Genomic DNA, 13722 nt, shown 5'->3' with positions numbered 1-13722 from the left:
AGATACAGATATGTCAATCCAGCTGTCATCTGTTAAGCCAGACATTAAAGAGATTTGCAAAAATATAAAACAGCACTCTTCTCACTAAATTTTTGTTTTGGTAAATACAGTTTTTTTAATGAAAAATATGTTATTTGTGTTAATGTGTAGTGGGTTTATTATTTTGATTGATTACTTAAAATTTCTGTTTTAATTTCTAATACAATAAATATGAATGGCTGTAACCCACATAAACAAAAACTCTTTGGGATCCTTAATAATTTTTAAGATTTAAAAAAGATCTTGAGATCCAAAAGCTTGAAAACTGCTGAACTAGCCTAGTATTACCCAAGGCAGGGGTCCCCAAGCCCCAGGCCACAGTCCGGTATTGGTCCGCTGCCTGCTAGGAACCGGGCCACACAGCAGGAAGTGAGTGGAAGGCAAGCGAGCGAAGCTTCATCTGTGCTCCCCATTGCTCCCATTACTGCCTGAACCATCCCCCTGCCCCCCGCACCGTCTGTGGAAAAATTGACTTCCACGAAACTGGTCCCCAGTGCCAAAAAGGTTGGGGACCCCTGACCCAAGGCTTCGGAATTACTGCTGTGGACAAGAGAGGAGATTAGTAAATGGATTGCTGAATAGGTGTGCATTCCTATGTGACATCAGGTAGAAAAAGTTTGTAGTGCTTAGTGAGAATAATCAAGGATTTAATTATTTTATCCGGAAAAGCTTAGGTAACCACTGATGGAAGTAGAAAAAGGAGGTGAGGAGGTTTAATCAAAATTATGGAGTGGCGGGGCTTCCCTGGTGGCGCAGTGGTTGAGAGTCCGCCTGCCGATGCAGGGGACACGGGTTCGTGCCCCGGTCCGGGAGGATCCCACATGCCGCGGAGTGGCTGGGCCCGTGAGCCACGGCCGCTGAGCCTGCGCGTCCGGAGCCTGTGCTCCGCAACGGGAGAGGCCACAACAGTGAGAGGCCCGCGTACAGAAAAAAAAAAAAAAAAAATTATAGAGTGGCAAGATGGGAATAGCAGAAAGCTGAGGAAGGGGATAAGTGAGTCTAGGACATTAGTGAAGACACTGTGGAAATGGCTGACCGTTTCTTCTAAGGGAAGTTAAGGGTGCACAGCAATACAGACGAGATCTGATAGGTCTAATAAATAATAACATAGAGGGGAGAAGTTATGTTAATTGCATCATGTAAATTAAGGCCAATTCAGCAGGAAGGAGATAGTATGAAAATTCAGGACATAGGTGGAATGGTCAGATACGAGAATCAACCTTAGTTGTTAAAAGTTTGTCACCTGAAAGAAAAGACTAACTCTAGGAGTCTACAAACTTGGGTTCACCAGTTTCAGACTTGCCGATTAGTGTAAGGTTCAATCACTTAATGTTTATAAGCCTCAATGTTCTCATCTGTAAAATGAGGATAATAATTACATTGATCATTTCTTAGAGTCCTGCAGAACTAATGGAACAGCATGTTAAATTCTTTGTAAACCATAAAATGTTGTAACATTTTATATGTGATATAAGAACTATACAGTTCTCATTTTCATAAGGCTTTCCTTTTTTAATTTCAGGCAGAACTCAAAAGCTTGATGGACAACGCTTCTTCTTCCTTTGAATTTGCTAAAGAACTCATCAGGCACAATCTGGTGAATAATAGTTTGCAGTCTTGACTGACTTGAGGCCTACCCTATTTTGGTACATCACAGTGGTTACAAAGATGAATGAAGGGAGTTATCTCAACAAGTATTTCTCTACTTTAAGTAAACTCTTTCTTGCTGTGGAGGAGAGAGAGTGAGTTTAAGATATCAGGTTCTTTCCTCAAGCAAATCCTTATTGGGAGGGCAGTAATACATACTTAACATTTAGAAAGAAGTGTAAGGCAGTGAGATCCACGTGTTCATTTTGTTGGCAAAGGCAAAGGAACATATCCCTTTGGGTTATAATAAATGGGAAGGATATTCTGCTGAAAGTAAAACTTGAACTGGTCTTTGGAAGATGGATGGGATTTATAGGGTTCATTTGTGGCAGGGACATGGATGAATGAACGAAGAAGACATATGTGATAGGTTGTGAGCAGTTTGAATTTACTAGAACAGAAAGTTTGTACTGGGGCACAGTGAAAAATTAAAGTTTTACTTAGTGAAAAAGTAAAAAGGGGGTTAGGTTTAGGGCTGGATTATGATGGCCATTGCTAAAAAAAAAAACATTCAGATGAAGTTTCAAGTTTGATTCCATTGACTATGCAGTAGAGTGGGTGCAAAGCAGCTGCATTCAACTCAGACACCTGGGACATTGAGAAAATTATTTAATATTGTTGAGTTTCAGATTCCTCATCTGAAAATGGCAATAATAATGACTACTACTTTTCCTTCTTTTTTCTCTGTACCTTCTTTGGCACCAAGTCTCTAAGTATGAATGCTGAAAACTATAGTTGTTTTAGACTTCTCTTCCCCTTTATCTCTGATAGCTACTCAGTCACTTAATCCTATTAATTCTTTGTTGGTATTGTCTTATATTCATTTCATTCCTCCTCTAATTCAGGCCTCCATCACAGATAGCGTTTTCTGTGGTTATTTTTTATTATAAGCTTCTGCCTCTAATCTTTTCACTTCTAGTCTAGTTTATAAATTAAAGACAGATTAATTTTTGTGGAAAATGATGTGTTAGAGGTAGTAGTCTGGAAATTAAACTTGGAAAGAGATTAAGACCAGAGAACAGGCTTAGGAGTTTTCTTAAGAGTAGTGATAGTTGAAGAAAGGGTTAAAAACAGAGAAAACTATGGCTCCAGGAGAGCATTTGTATTTAAGTGGCTGGAAGAAGGAAGATAAGAAAATATCTCAAGAAAGGGCAGGCGAGAAAAAGCACCTAGATAATGTACAGTTGACCCTTCTACAACACGGGTTTGAACTGCATGAGTCCACTTATACACAGAATTTTTTCAGTTGTAAATACTGCACGGTCTGAGGTTGGTTGAATCCTCGGATGTGGAGGAAGCATGGATGTGGGTGGCTGACTATAAATCATACTCGGATTTTCAAGTGTGTGGATGGTCAGTGCCTCTAAACCACCCACTCCACCATTGTTCAAGGGTCAACAGTAATGTCATTTTTAAATATTTTTTCTGATTTTTATACAATTTTTAAAGGTTACACTCCATTTACAATTATTGCAAAATGTTGGCTGTATTCTCTGCATCGTACAAATACATCTTTGTATCCTGTCTTACACCCAGTAGTTTGTACCTCCCATTCTCCACCCCTATATTGCCCCACCCTCCACTGGTAACCACTAGTTTGTTCTCAATATCTGTGAGTCTGCTTTTTTTTTTGTTATATTCACTAGTGTGCTGCATTTTTTAGATTCCACATATAGGTGTTATCATACAGTATTTGTCTTTCTTTGTCTGACTTATTTCACTTAGCGTAATGCCCTCCAAGTCCATCCATGTTGCTGCAAATGGCAAAGTTTTGTTCTTTTTTATGGCTGAGTAATATTCCATTGTATATATAGACCACATCTTCTTTGCCCATTCATCTGTTGATGGACACTTAGGTTGCTTCTAACTGTAATGTCATTACAGGTACACATTTTAATCACCTGGGAGATTTTTTAAAATAATGATGGGTGAGATTTTTACTGAATGGTTGGCTAGGGTTCGGCCATGAGTACTTTTCTTAAAAGTTTCCCAAGTAGACATAATATACAGCCAGAATAAAGAACTGTTGTATGTATGTATAACTGGGACATGCATATTAGCTAGCAATAGGAATTATTCTTGGAGGGTGGGATTAAAGAGAAAAGTGAAAAAATGGAAATTTTCCTTTTTCCTGTTGTTAATAGTATATGTAAGTTTTTTCCAATGAATACAGATTACCTTAATGTCTAAAACAAAACCTGAAAAATATTAAGCAATATAAATTGTTGTTATTAACATCTACTTTTGGAGTCAGATCTGAGGTCAAAATCAAGTTATACCATGTACTAGCTTTGTAACATTGGGTAAGTCACAAAACATTGATGAGTCTCCATGTTCTCATATGTAGAATAGGGGAAATTACAGTACCTACCTTATTCCCTTGTGAAGATGAAATGAGGTAATGTATATAAGGTACCTCAAGCAGTATGCAGCATATAGTAAGCATATAGTAGACAGTGCTATTGTTGTCATGCTATTCCATCAGTGTCAAAACTGCAGGTATGTCATGGAGCAAGAGGACAGAATAGTCCATTGAATTTGGCCAAAGGGGTTAATTTGTGACTTGTAGAGTGAGTTTACTAGTGTGCAGTGAGCAGAAGCAAGTTTTCTGGGAACTTAAGGAGTGAGAGGATGAGAAGAAAGTTGAAGCAGGGAACTACATACTCTTAAAGTGTGGCGTTGAAAGAAAGGAGAAAAATAAGGTGCTATCCAGAGGGAACAGTGGCACCAAGTGGAAGATTTTTCAAGAGAGCAGAAACCTTTGTGCATGTTTGAAGTTGAGAAATGGGACCAGGATTAATGAAATAGAATGATTGATTAATGCAGAAACAAGATCTAGATGGAGTCAGAAGTTATGACATCAAAGAAGATAGATGTAGGAATTAATCTTGGCAAGAGAAGGGAGTATCTCAGACAAGGAGGAAGCAAATAAGGTGACCATATGGATATTTTGATGTAGAAAAAAGAGATTAGGTAGTTTATGCCTGATTGCCTTGATTTCTGTATATTTATTTGTGAAATAACTGTGTGCCAGATACTGTGCTAGGCTCTGAGTACAGAACAGTATGCAAAACTGTCCTTTCATGAATGGTGCTTTTGTTTTAGCTATTCTCTGTAGCATTTATTATCATACAACAACATACTTAAGTTTGCTCTTTGAAGGTCTCTCCCCACCTGAGTATAGCCTATATAGTGACAGGGGAGTAACTTGTTCCTGATGTAGCCCTGCTATTACAATACCAAGCATATAGTAAGTGCTAAATGAAATGAAATATTGAATGAAATGAATGTCTAAAACAAAACCTAAACAAAAACTAAATGAAATATTACCTACTATGTGCCACACATTTAGCCCACTTTAACTCATTTAATCCTCATGATAACCCTGAAAGGTAGACATTACTAATGCCATTTAGAGGTGAGGCAACAGTCTCTGAAAGAGTATATAAATTCCTTCATGGAGTTTTTGATAGAGAATATCTGTTTAGAAAAAAAGTTTCATTAATTATTGGGTACTTTAAGAGTTTTCTACAGTTCTTACGAGGAGAGAAGGAAATGTATGCAATAAGGTTATGCCTTTATTCTATTTCTTATAATTTAGGATGGTTTTAATTAGGTCAAGGTCATGTGTTTATAGAGAGGGCTTCAAAAATATATTCATCCTTTCAAAGAATTACTGTTGTGTCAGCTGCTTACACATTTCTACCAATAAGTGAGCTCATAGTTTTTACCATAACGCAGAGTTTCTCTGTCTTTAGGTTGTTTTCCGAGGAGGTGAAGGGGCTTTGCAGGTTTTGCCTCCCCTGGTTGATGTCATTCCTGAAGCTAGGCTAAACTTAGTGATTTACTACCTTCGTCAAGGTAAGCAAACTGTGTCTTGGTCTTGCCTATTTAAGATATTTTAGGGGACTTCCCTGCTGGCGCAGCGGTTAAGAATCCGCCTGCCAATGCAGAGGATCCAAAAAAAAATTTAAAAAAAAAAAAAAAAAAAAAAAGATATTTTAGAACATTTACTCTGTAACTGAACTACTTGCTTAATCTTTAAAATCAATTCATAATACTTCCAAAAATATGTTTGCAACAGGTTCGTAGGACAGAACAAATTTATTGGTATTTATTTGTTGTGCCTGTTCTCTTTATTCTCTCTTTCCTCTTCTGTTGCTTCCAATCTCTCACTCATTCTGTTCTTTTCCTCTTATTTTTCTGCCCTTTGTTCTCTATTCATTCTATTTCAGTTTTTCTGTTTTTTTCCTTCCCCTCCCTTGTTTCTTCTTTTTCTTGTGTTCCCCTATGTGTAATGTTCCCCTATGTGTAATGTACATTTTCTTGAGTCTTTTCTTTTTCATCATTAATTGTTTTTTATTTGCTCTAATTGTCTGCCTTTCTGTTTATTTGTACCCCCAGCTTCTCATGAGAAATAGTATGATGCAAAGAGAACGTGATATTTGTTTCCCCTAAGTAAGGATAAAATTGTTAGACACATGCCTAAAGCAGTCTTTTATCTAACAGTTGTGAGTACAGGGTAGGAGTTACCATGCAGTGGTGCTGGCACTCTGTCATGGACCTCGGACTAACAGCGTGGGCCTTTTTAGGTGCATGGTAGAAACCAACCAGACAACATATTCCTCATCGAGGAAAATGTAAGTGTTTATTAGCACAAGAACATGAACTTGCAAATAGTTCTCTCTAATTTGATATATAAGCACAAAGAAATATGCTTTTGGACGAGAATTAAAGAAACACTTTATATATTTTATAAATTAATTTTTATTCTAAAAATTTTCAAACATAGACAAAACAAGTTAATAGTATGAACATCCAAAATGAACACCCAAATATGCATCCCAGATTCAACAGTCTTCTAGATATTGCCAGTCTTTCTTCATTTGTCCTCCCTCTCCCGTTTTTGTTGCTGAACTATTTTAAAGCGAATCCCAGACTTCATGTCATTTCACTCCTACATACTTTATATATCTTTTAAAAAAATGGTTGTTTTCCTTATATAATTACAATGCCATTGGCATATACTTCCCCATTGCTTATTTTTAGCTTGAACTTTTAGGTGCTCCATGGCTTAATATGGGTTTCCTACAGATACTTTGTTATCTACTACTCAACATTGAACTTGATGAAGAGTTAAGAGACAAAAAAAACAAATCATACTTCCCATGAATGTTTGAAGGATCTTATCGTTTGGGAGACTGTTTCAGAAGAGTTTGCTAGGATACAGATTAGTATAGCTACTTATTTCTTATATTTCAGATGATGTACAAGAAGCTTATAACTTAATTAAGGATCTGGAACCTACTACTCCTCAGGTAATTGCGAATGTGTTGCGTTTTTACTAACCAAGTTCTGTTGAAAGTGGAATTTCAGAAGGCATCTTAGAGAAGATTCTTGCTTGTAGAATCTCAGGAAAGATCGTATATATTGATCTAGGAATGTTATGTGAGACTTTTTTTTTTTATGTGAGACTTTTGAGATGAGAATGAATATCCTGGGCTTTTTGATATTTGTAAACTCCCATATATGTGGTCATCTCCTCAAAAGGATTGATGTTTGAAAATACTGAAATCTAGAATTCTGATGAAACTAGATATAGAAACTTACGTCACCAGTATGATTGTCTGTACTATGTCTTTGTCCCCGACTAGGTTGTTAGCTCCTTGCGGTCAGGGATTGTGTCTGTATTGTATCTCCAACACTATGTATACTAAGCACATAGTAGGCATCCCACTCACTGAGTGAAAGACTGACTGAAAACTGTTTCTAGATATAAACAGGTATATTTCTCCAGTGTATTAAAGGCTTCAGCATCTTTTGTTCTGTTCTTTTTATGAGCCCTCTTAAATAAAAATAGTACCCACATAAAAATTGATAAAGCTAAGGAGAGTATCTATTAAAGAACAGAACCAAGTCTGAAGGGGATACAGGTGAGGCCTCAGGACTCCAAAAGCAAGAATACCTTACAAAGGAGAATCAGAGGATACTTTTTCTTTTTGAGGTAAGGGATCACTAACAAAGGAAGGTTATTATATCATTGGAAAGGGAAGAATATTGATAATATATATATGATGTCATCACAGAGAATGGCAGTGACTGATAAGATGTAAAAATTATTACATAAACATTTTATTGTTAATTTTTTCCACTGAATTGAAATAAAAATAAAACTTCTGTGAGTATCCACTGAGTTTTTCTGCTTAAGGTTGAGAATTTACAAATATGATGAATTCTGTTATATGAATACTTTCCTGGGAAACAAATGGAAGTCTGCTAATTCTTTCATTCAAACCAGGGATAGAACATAGAAAAGTGACTTTGGGTAACTTTTGATAATATAAATAAAGCATTAAATTGATGCAAATGATCTATTTGAAAGATATCTCATAGTTCCACATTCCTTTTAAATTAATTAATGATATTCCATGTGTCCAGGAGTATATCCTCAAAGGAGTGGTCAATGCAGCCCTTGGCCAGGAAATGGGTTCGGTGAGTATAAAATCACTGGTAATCTGTAGCTTGCAAAGTTATGTGTGTGGAAAAGATCAAAATGAACATCAAATTTCAACAGCAATAAGCTTACAAATAGGCTCTTTTGCAGTTCCTTTTATTTCTCCATATCCCCCAGTCCAGATTCCATTGTGAAAAGAATTCTGTGTTATTTAAAGACAAAAAAAGGGGAATTCCCTGGTGGTCCAGTGGTTAGGACTTGGCGCTCTCACTGCCAGAGACCCGGGTTCAAGCCCTGGTTGGGGAACTAAGGTCCTGCAAGCCACACAGCGTGGCCAAAAAAATAAAACAAAATAAAATGAAATTAAAAAATAAAGAAAAAAAAGAAAGCTACAACCCTAAGAATTGCTGCTTTGGTTAAAAAAAGAAAAAATCCCAATTGTTAAACAGTGTGTATATATAATAACAAGAGCAAATCATTGCAAAAATTCATTCTTATTTTTACTGACTTTTTAAATTTTTGTTTGGCTGCATTGGGTCTTTGCTGCTGTGTGCGGGCTTTCTCTAGTTGCAGCGAGTGGGGACTACTCTTTGTAGCGTGTGCGGGCTTCTCATTGCGGTGGCTTCTCTTGTTGCAGAGCACAGGCTCTAGGTGAGCGGGCTTCAGTAGTTGTGGTGCATGGGCTCAGTAGTTGCAGCTCGCAGGCTGAGTAGTTGCAGCTCACAGGCTGAGTAGTTGCGGTGTGCAGGCTCTAGAGCACAGGCTCAGTAGTTGTGGCGCACGGGCTCAGCTGTTTTGCGGATCCCTTCCCAGACCACGGATCGAACCCATGTTCCCTGCATTGGCAGATGGATTCTTAACCACTGCACTACCAGGGAAGTCCCTTCACTGACTTTTTTTTAACCTTGCATACCTCTGAGCTTTAATTTTGACATTTGTAAAATGGGAATAATTGCTTCTCTGGAAAAGCTTTTTATAAGTACCAAAATGCTGACTAAAATAAAGCTTTTATTCCTCTGAATATGGCATAGTAAGTTCTTTTTGGAACAAAGTGTAATATAAATAAATCTTTTTATCTCCAGCTCACTCCAAAGTGCCTCATGTAGTAGATAGGCAATAAATAGCTATTGAGGGCTTCCCTGGTGGTGCAGTGGTTGAGAGTCCGCCTGCCGATGCAGGGGACACGGGTTCGTGCCCCGGTCCAGGAAGATCCCACATGCTGCGGAGCGGCTAGGCCCGTGAGCCATGGCCGCTGAGCCTGCGCGTCTGGAGCCTGTGCTCCGCAACGGGGGAGGCCACAACAGTGAGAGACCCGCGTACCGCAAAAAAAAAAAAAAAAGCTATTGAATAAATTAATGATTTTATTTAATAAATACTCCTTGTTATAGCCATAGCCCCTACCACAAGGTCTGATATATGATAAAAGAGCAATAAATATTTGTTAAATGAATGAATGAGTTCATTTAATGAAGCTACTTGTTGTTGTTTTTGTTTGTTTTTTGTGTTACACGGGCCTCTCACTGTTGTGGCCTCTCCCGTTGCGGAGCACAGGCTCCGGACACACAGGCTCAGCGGCCATGGCTCACGGGCCAGCTGCTCCGTGGCATGTGGGATCCTCGCGGACCGGGGCACGAACCTGTGTCCCCTGCATCGGCAGACAGACTCTCAACCACTGCACCACCAGGGACGCCCAATGAAGATACTTTTAAGTTAGAATTTGGAGATTGGATTTTTTTCTCCTTTTCTATCTGACCCTAATTTAATTCAATTGCATATTATCATTTTCTAGTTGCTTATGCTAATAAGAATTAGTACTATTGAATTGGGGAGGATTTAAAACAAGAGTGTATGTTAAATCCTGATAAATATGTTAAAACCACAAAATAATACAAATAATGTATTTTCAGCTTATTCTTCTGTATCAGCTCTGCTTTGTTTTTCAGAAGGATCATATGAAAATTGCCCAGCAGTTCTTCCAGTTGGTGGGAGGATCAGCTAGTGAATGTGGTATGTCTGAATCCGTACTTGTGAGCATGATTTATAACTGGAGTTGGTCATATACTGACTGGTGAAGTTTGATTCTCTGTCCAGGGATATATCTGTTAGGCTTCCTATTATAAAGTAGAAACTCAGACACAGGAGAGAATATTGAATTAGCCCTTCTTAACATCTCAGCTAAAATGGGAGGAGAGGATATATAAATAGAGGAGAATAAGTATATTCTCTAGTTCATAAGAGATTTAAAAATTTGATTCTGTTTTTTATTTGAAATGTTAACTTTTATTGATTTCTCAAGAGCTCTTTATGTATAAAACTTTTGTCATGCTGTAGATATTTTTCCAGTAGGTCATTTGCTTTTAACTTTGCCTATGGTATTTTTTTCCCATATAAAAACATATCTGATTTATCTTTTCTATAATGATTTCTTACATGGGTATCAAGCTTAGAAAATGCTTTTTTATCCCTGAAGTTATATAATATTCACCTATATTTCCCACCAGTAGTTTTGTGGCTTCATTTTTATTATTAAACTCTCAATCTCATCACTGAAGATTCAGTGTAAGATTTGAGAAAGGGATCTAAAAAGGGCTGATAGTTAGCCAGTGTGAACCAATATGGCTGTCTGTGCCAGTTGTCCATGGCTGGCATCTATTCTGATGAACAGTGTTCATGCTGAACTGATTGTTAAATATTCTAATCAACCCTGGATATTCATTTTCTTTCAAATGTTTCACCAAAACTATTTGTTGGATAATATTTTCTTTCCCCATTTCAGTTCATTTGTACAACAAAAGTGTACTGTGGTGTTGGGGATACAGTAGTAAACAAAACAAACCAATCCCCCTATGCTTGTGCAGTGTACAGTCTAGAGAGAACAGACTATAAACATAATAAGTAGATTATAGGGCACTTCCCTGGTGGTCCAGTGGTTAAGACTCCACGCTCCCAATGCAGGGGGCCCGGGTTGGATCCCTGGTCAGGGAACTAGATCCCGCATGCCGCAACTAAAAGAGCCTGCATGCTGCAACTGAGACCGCGCACAGCCAAATAAATAAATAAATATTTTTAAAAAATAGATTATATAGTATATCTGTGCTAAGTGTTCTGGGGGAAAAATCTTGAGCAGAGGAAGGAGGATGGGGAGTGGCAGTGGTGAGGGCCAGGCATTACCCTAATCCTCTGCCACTTCAAATACGCATCTGTTATCGGACAAAAAGTTGGTCAGGATCAGGATCAGATGGTTCCATGGCAAAGTATTTCTCCATTTGAGACCAGAAGTGTTGGGTTGTCTTAGATGAGTAATGATGGATACTAAGTCACATTAGTTGAGTGTGCAGGTGTTGGAGTTGGGTGAGAGAATCAAAGCCCTGGAAAAGATCTGGGGAAAACTCTAGCTTGTAGGACATGTGCTCATGTGGGACTCTGTTAACCGCAAGAGAGATTATCGGTCATTCTTGAGTACTGTGACCTCCATTATGCTGAGGTTTTGTCCACTGAACAGAATCTGTAATTTCAGAATCTAGAAAGATGTCTTGGAATACATTCCTGTCTCTAAATTATAAAATAACTCAAAAGTTCAGCTAAAGAGAACTTTTTTTTTTTTCTGCGGTACATGGGCCTCTCACTGTTGTGGCCTCTCCCGTTGCGGAGCACAGGCTCCGGACGCGCAGGCCCAGCGGCTATGGGTCACGGGCCCAGCCGCTCCGCGGCATGTGGGATCTTCCCGGACCTGGGCACGAACCCGTGTCCCCCGTATCGGCAGGCGGACTCACAACCACTGCGCCACCAGGGAAGCCCAGAGAACTGTTTTTTTTTAATATTGTTAAACTGTTATTTTTAATTAATTAATTAATTAATTTTTGGCTGCGTTGGGTCTCTGTTGCTGCACACAGGCTTTCTAGTTGCAGCGAGCGGGGGCTGCTCTTTGTTGTGGTGCGCGGGCTTCTCATTACAGTGGCTTCTCTCGTTGTGGAGCATGAGCTCTAGAGCACGGGCTCAGTAGTTTTGGCGCATGGGTTGCTCCACGGCATGTGGGATCTTCCCGGACCAGGGCTCGAACCCGTGTCCCCTGCATTGGCAGGCGGATTCTTAACTACTGCGCCACCAGGGAAGTCCCTAAAGAGAACTTTTAGTTTCATGAATACACCTGGTTTCTTTTCCCATTCCATTTCAGATACAATACCAGGGAGGCAGTGCATGGCTTCCTGTTTCTTCCTGCTTAAGCAATTTGATGATGTCTTGATTTACCTCAACTCGTTTAAGGTCAGTGTAGAATTTTCTAGATGACTTTGTATACAAAATACTGTATATAGTATGTCACAGATAAGATACTTTTAGCGTATCTTTTACTACCACCCTTTTACTGTGGTGGTAGTAGTGGCATCAGCTAATTCCTTAAGATTATTTTTGTGTTTACCTGGTATGACTGATGTTTTCATATTTTATATGTTAATGCTCAGTGTGACCTGTTCTTGGGATGTTTTTCAGAGTTACTTCTATAATGATGACATCTTTAACTTTAATTATGCCCAAGCCAAAGCTGCAACTGGCAATACCAGCGAGGGTGAAGAGGTGGGTACCTGCTTTTGAAGGCGTTTAAATAATTCTATCTAAAAACATTGTTATCTTTTTCTCAAATAAAAAGTTTAAGGATAAAGGATTATTAAAAGTTCTATTGTTCTTAGGTTGTATTAAAAAGTACAATATAAATAGGTATATAGATTTTATAACCACATTCATGTTTTCCTTTTTTGGATAAATTTTATAAAAACATAACATAGGGCTTCCCTGGTGGCGCAGTGGTTGAGAGTCCGCCTGCCGATGCAGGGGACACGGGTTTGTGCCCCGGTCCGGGAAGGTCCCACATGCCGTGGAGTGGCTGGGCCTGTGAGCCATGGCCACTGAGCCGGAGCCTGTGCCCCGCAACGGGAGAGGCCACAACAGTGAGAGGCCCGCGTACCGCAAAAAAAAAAAACAAAAAAAAACATAACATACATGGAGAAAAGTATACAAATCAAAGTACACAGCTTGATGAATTTTTAAAGTGAATATACCCAAATAGTCAGTACCCAGATCATGAAATAGAATATTATCATAACCCTGGGAATGCACCCATCTCCTTTTTGAGTCAATCTCTTTCCCACAAGGCTAACCGCTATCTTGACTTCTAACTCCATAGGTTATCTGAATGATTCAAAATAATTCAGTTGAATTATTTAATTCAATTTTGTTATTATTCAACAAATTACTCAACTCATTATTACTCAAATTCTAAGTATTTTCTAATTTCCTTTATGTTTAGAAATGATCTTTTTATTATCTTTGACGATGAGTTATTCTAAAACATGTTTCATGATTTTCAAGTGTGTATGTTATCCTTCCCGGGTTACTTTATTTTGATTCCTAACTGAATGGTACTGTGGTCATAGAGTGTGGTCTGTATAACGCCAGTCCTGTAAAATCTGTTGAGACCTGCTTTATTGCCTAGTAGCATGTGCAGTTGTTAATTATTCTGTTCAAATCTTCTATGTCCTCACCAACCTCATGTTACCTTGTGATATCAATAACTGAGAGAAGTGTTT

The 13722-nt window shown here is 38.5% G+C and overlaps 1 protein-coding gene across 3 annotated transcripts in view; it reads left to right on the top strand.

Moving 5' to 3' along the window:
• Nucleotides 1–13722, top strand: part of IFT56 (intraflagellar transport 56) — a 35475-nt gene that overhangs the window by 14290 nt on the left and 7463 nt on the right. For all 3 annotated transcript variants that reach the window (XM_024742530.1, XM_024742534.1, XM_024742531.1), the window contains 7 exons: nucleotides 1562–1636; nucleotides 5445–5547; nucleotides 6949–7004; nucleotides 8125–8178; nucleotides 10084–10147; nucleotides 12315–12403; nucleotides 12629–12712. In XM_024742530.1, coding sequence (XP_024598298.1) covers nucleotides 1562–1636; nucleotides 5445–5547; nucleotides 6949–7004; nucleotides 8125–8178; nucleotides 10084–10147; nucleotides 12315–12403; nucleotides 12629–12712 — 525 coding nt within the window. The remainder of the gene's footprint in view (nucleotides 1–1561; nucleotides 1637–5444; nucleotides 5548–6948; nucleotides 7005–8124; nucleotides 8179–10083; nucleotides 10148–12314; nucleotides 12404–12628; nucleotides 12713–13722) is intronic.

This window comes from Neophocaena asiaeorientalis, unplaced genomic scaffold (assembly GCF_003031525.2).
Source record: "Neophocaena asiaeorientalis asiaeorientalis breed wild unplaced genomic scaffold, Neophocaena_asiaeorientalis_V1.1 scaffold598, whole genome shotgun sequence".
In the NCBI taxonomy this organism is placed as follows: Eukaryota; Metazoa; Chordata; class Mammalia; order Artiodactyla; family Phocoenidae; genus Neophocaena; species Neophocaena asiaeorientalis.
The sequence above is the reverse complement of the archived record's forward strand: the minus strand, read 5'-3'. Positions and strand labels throughout refer to the sequence as shown.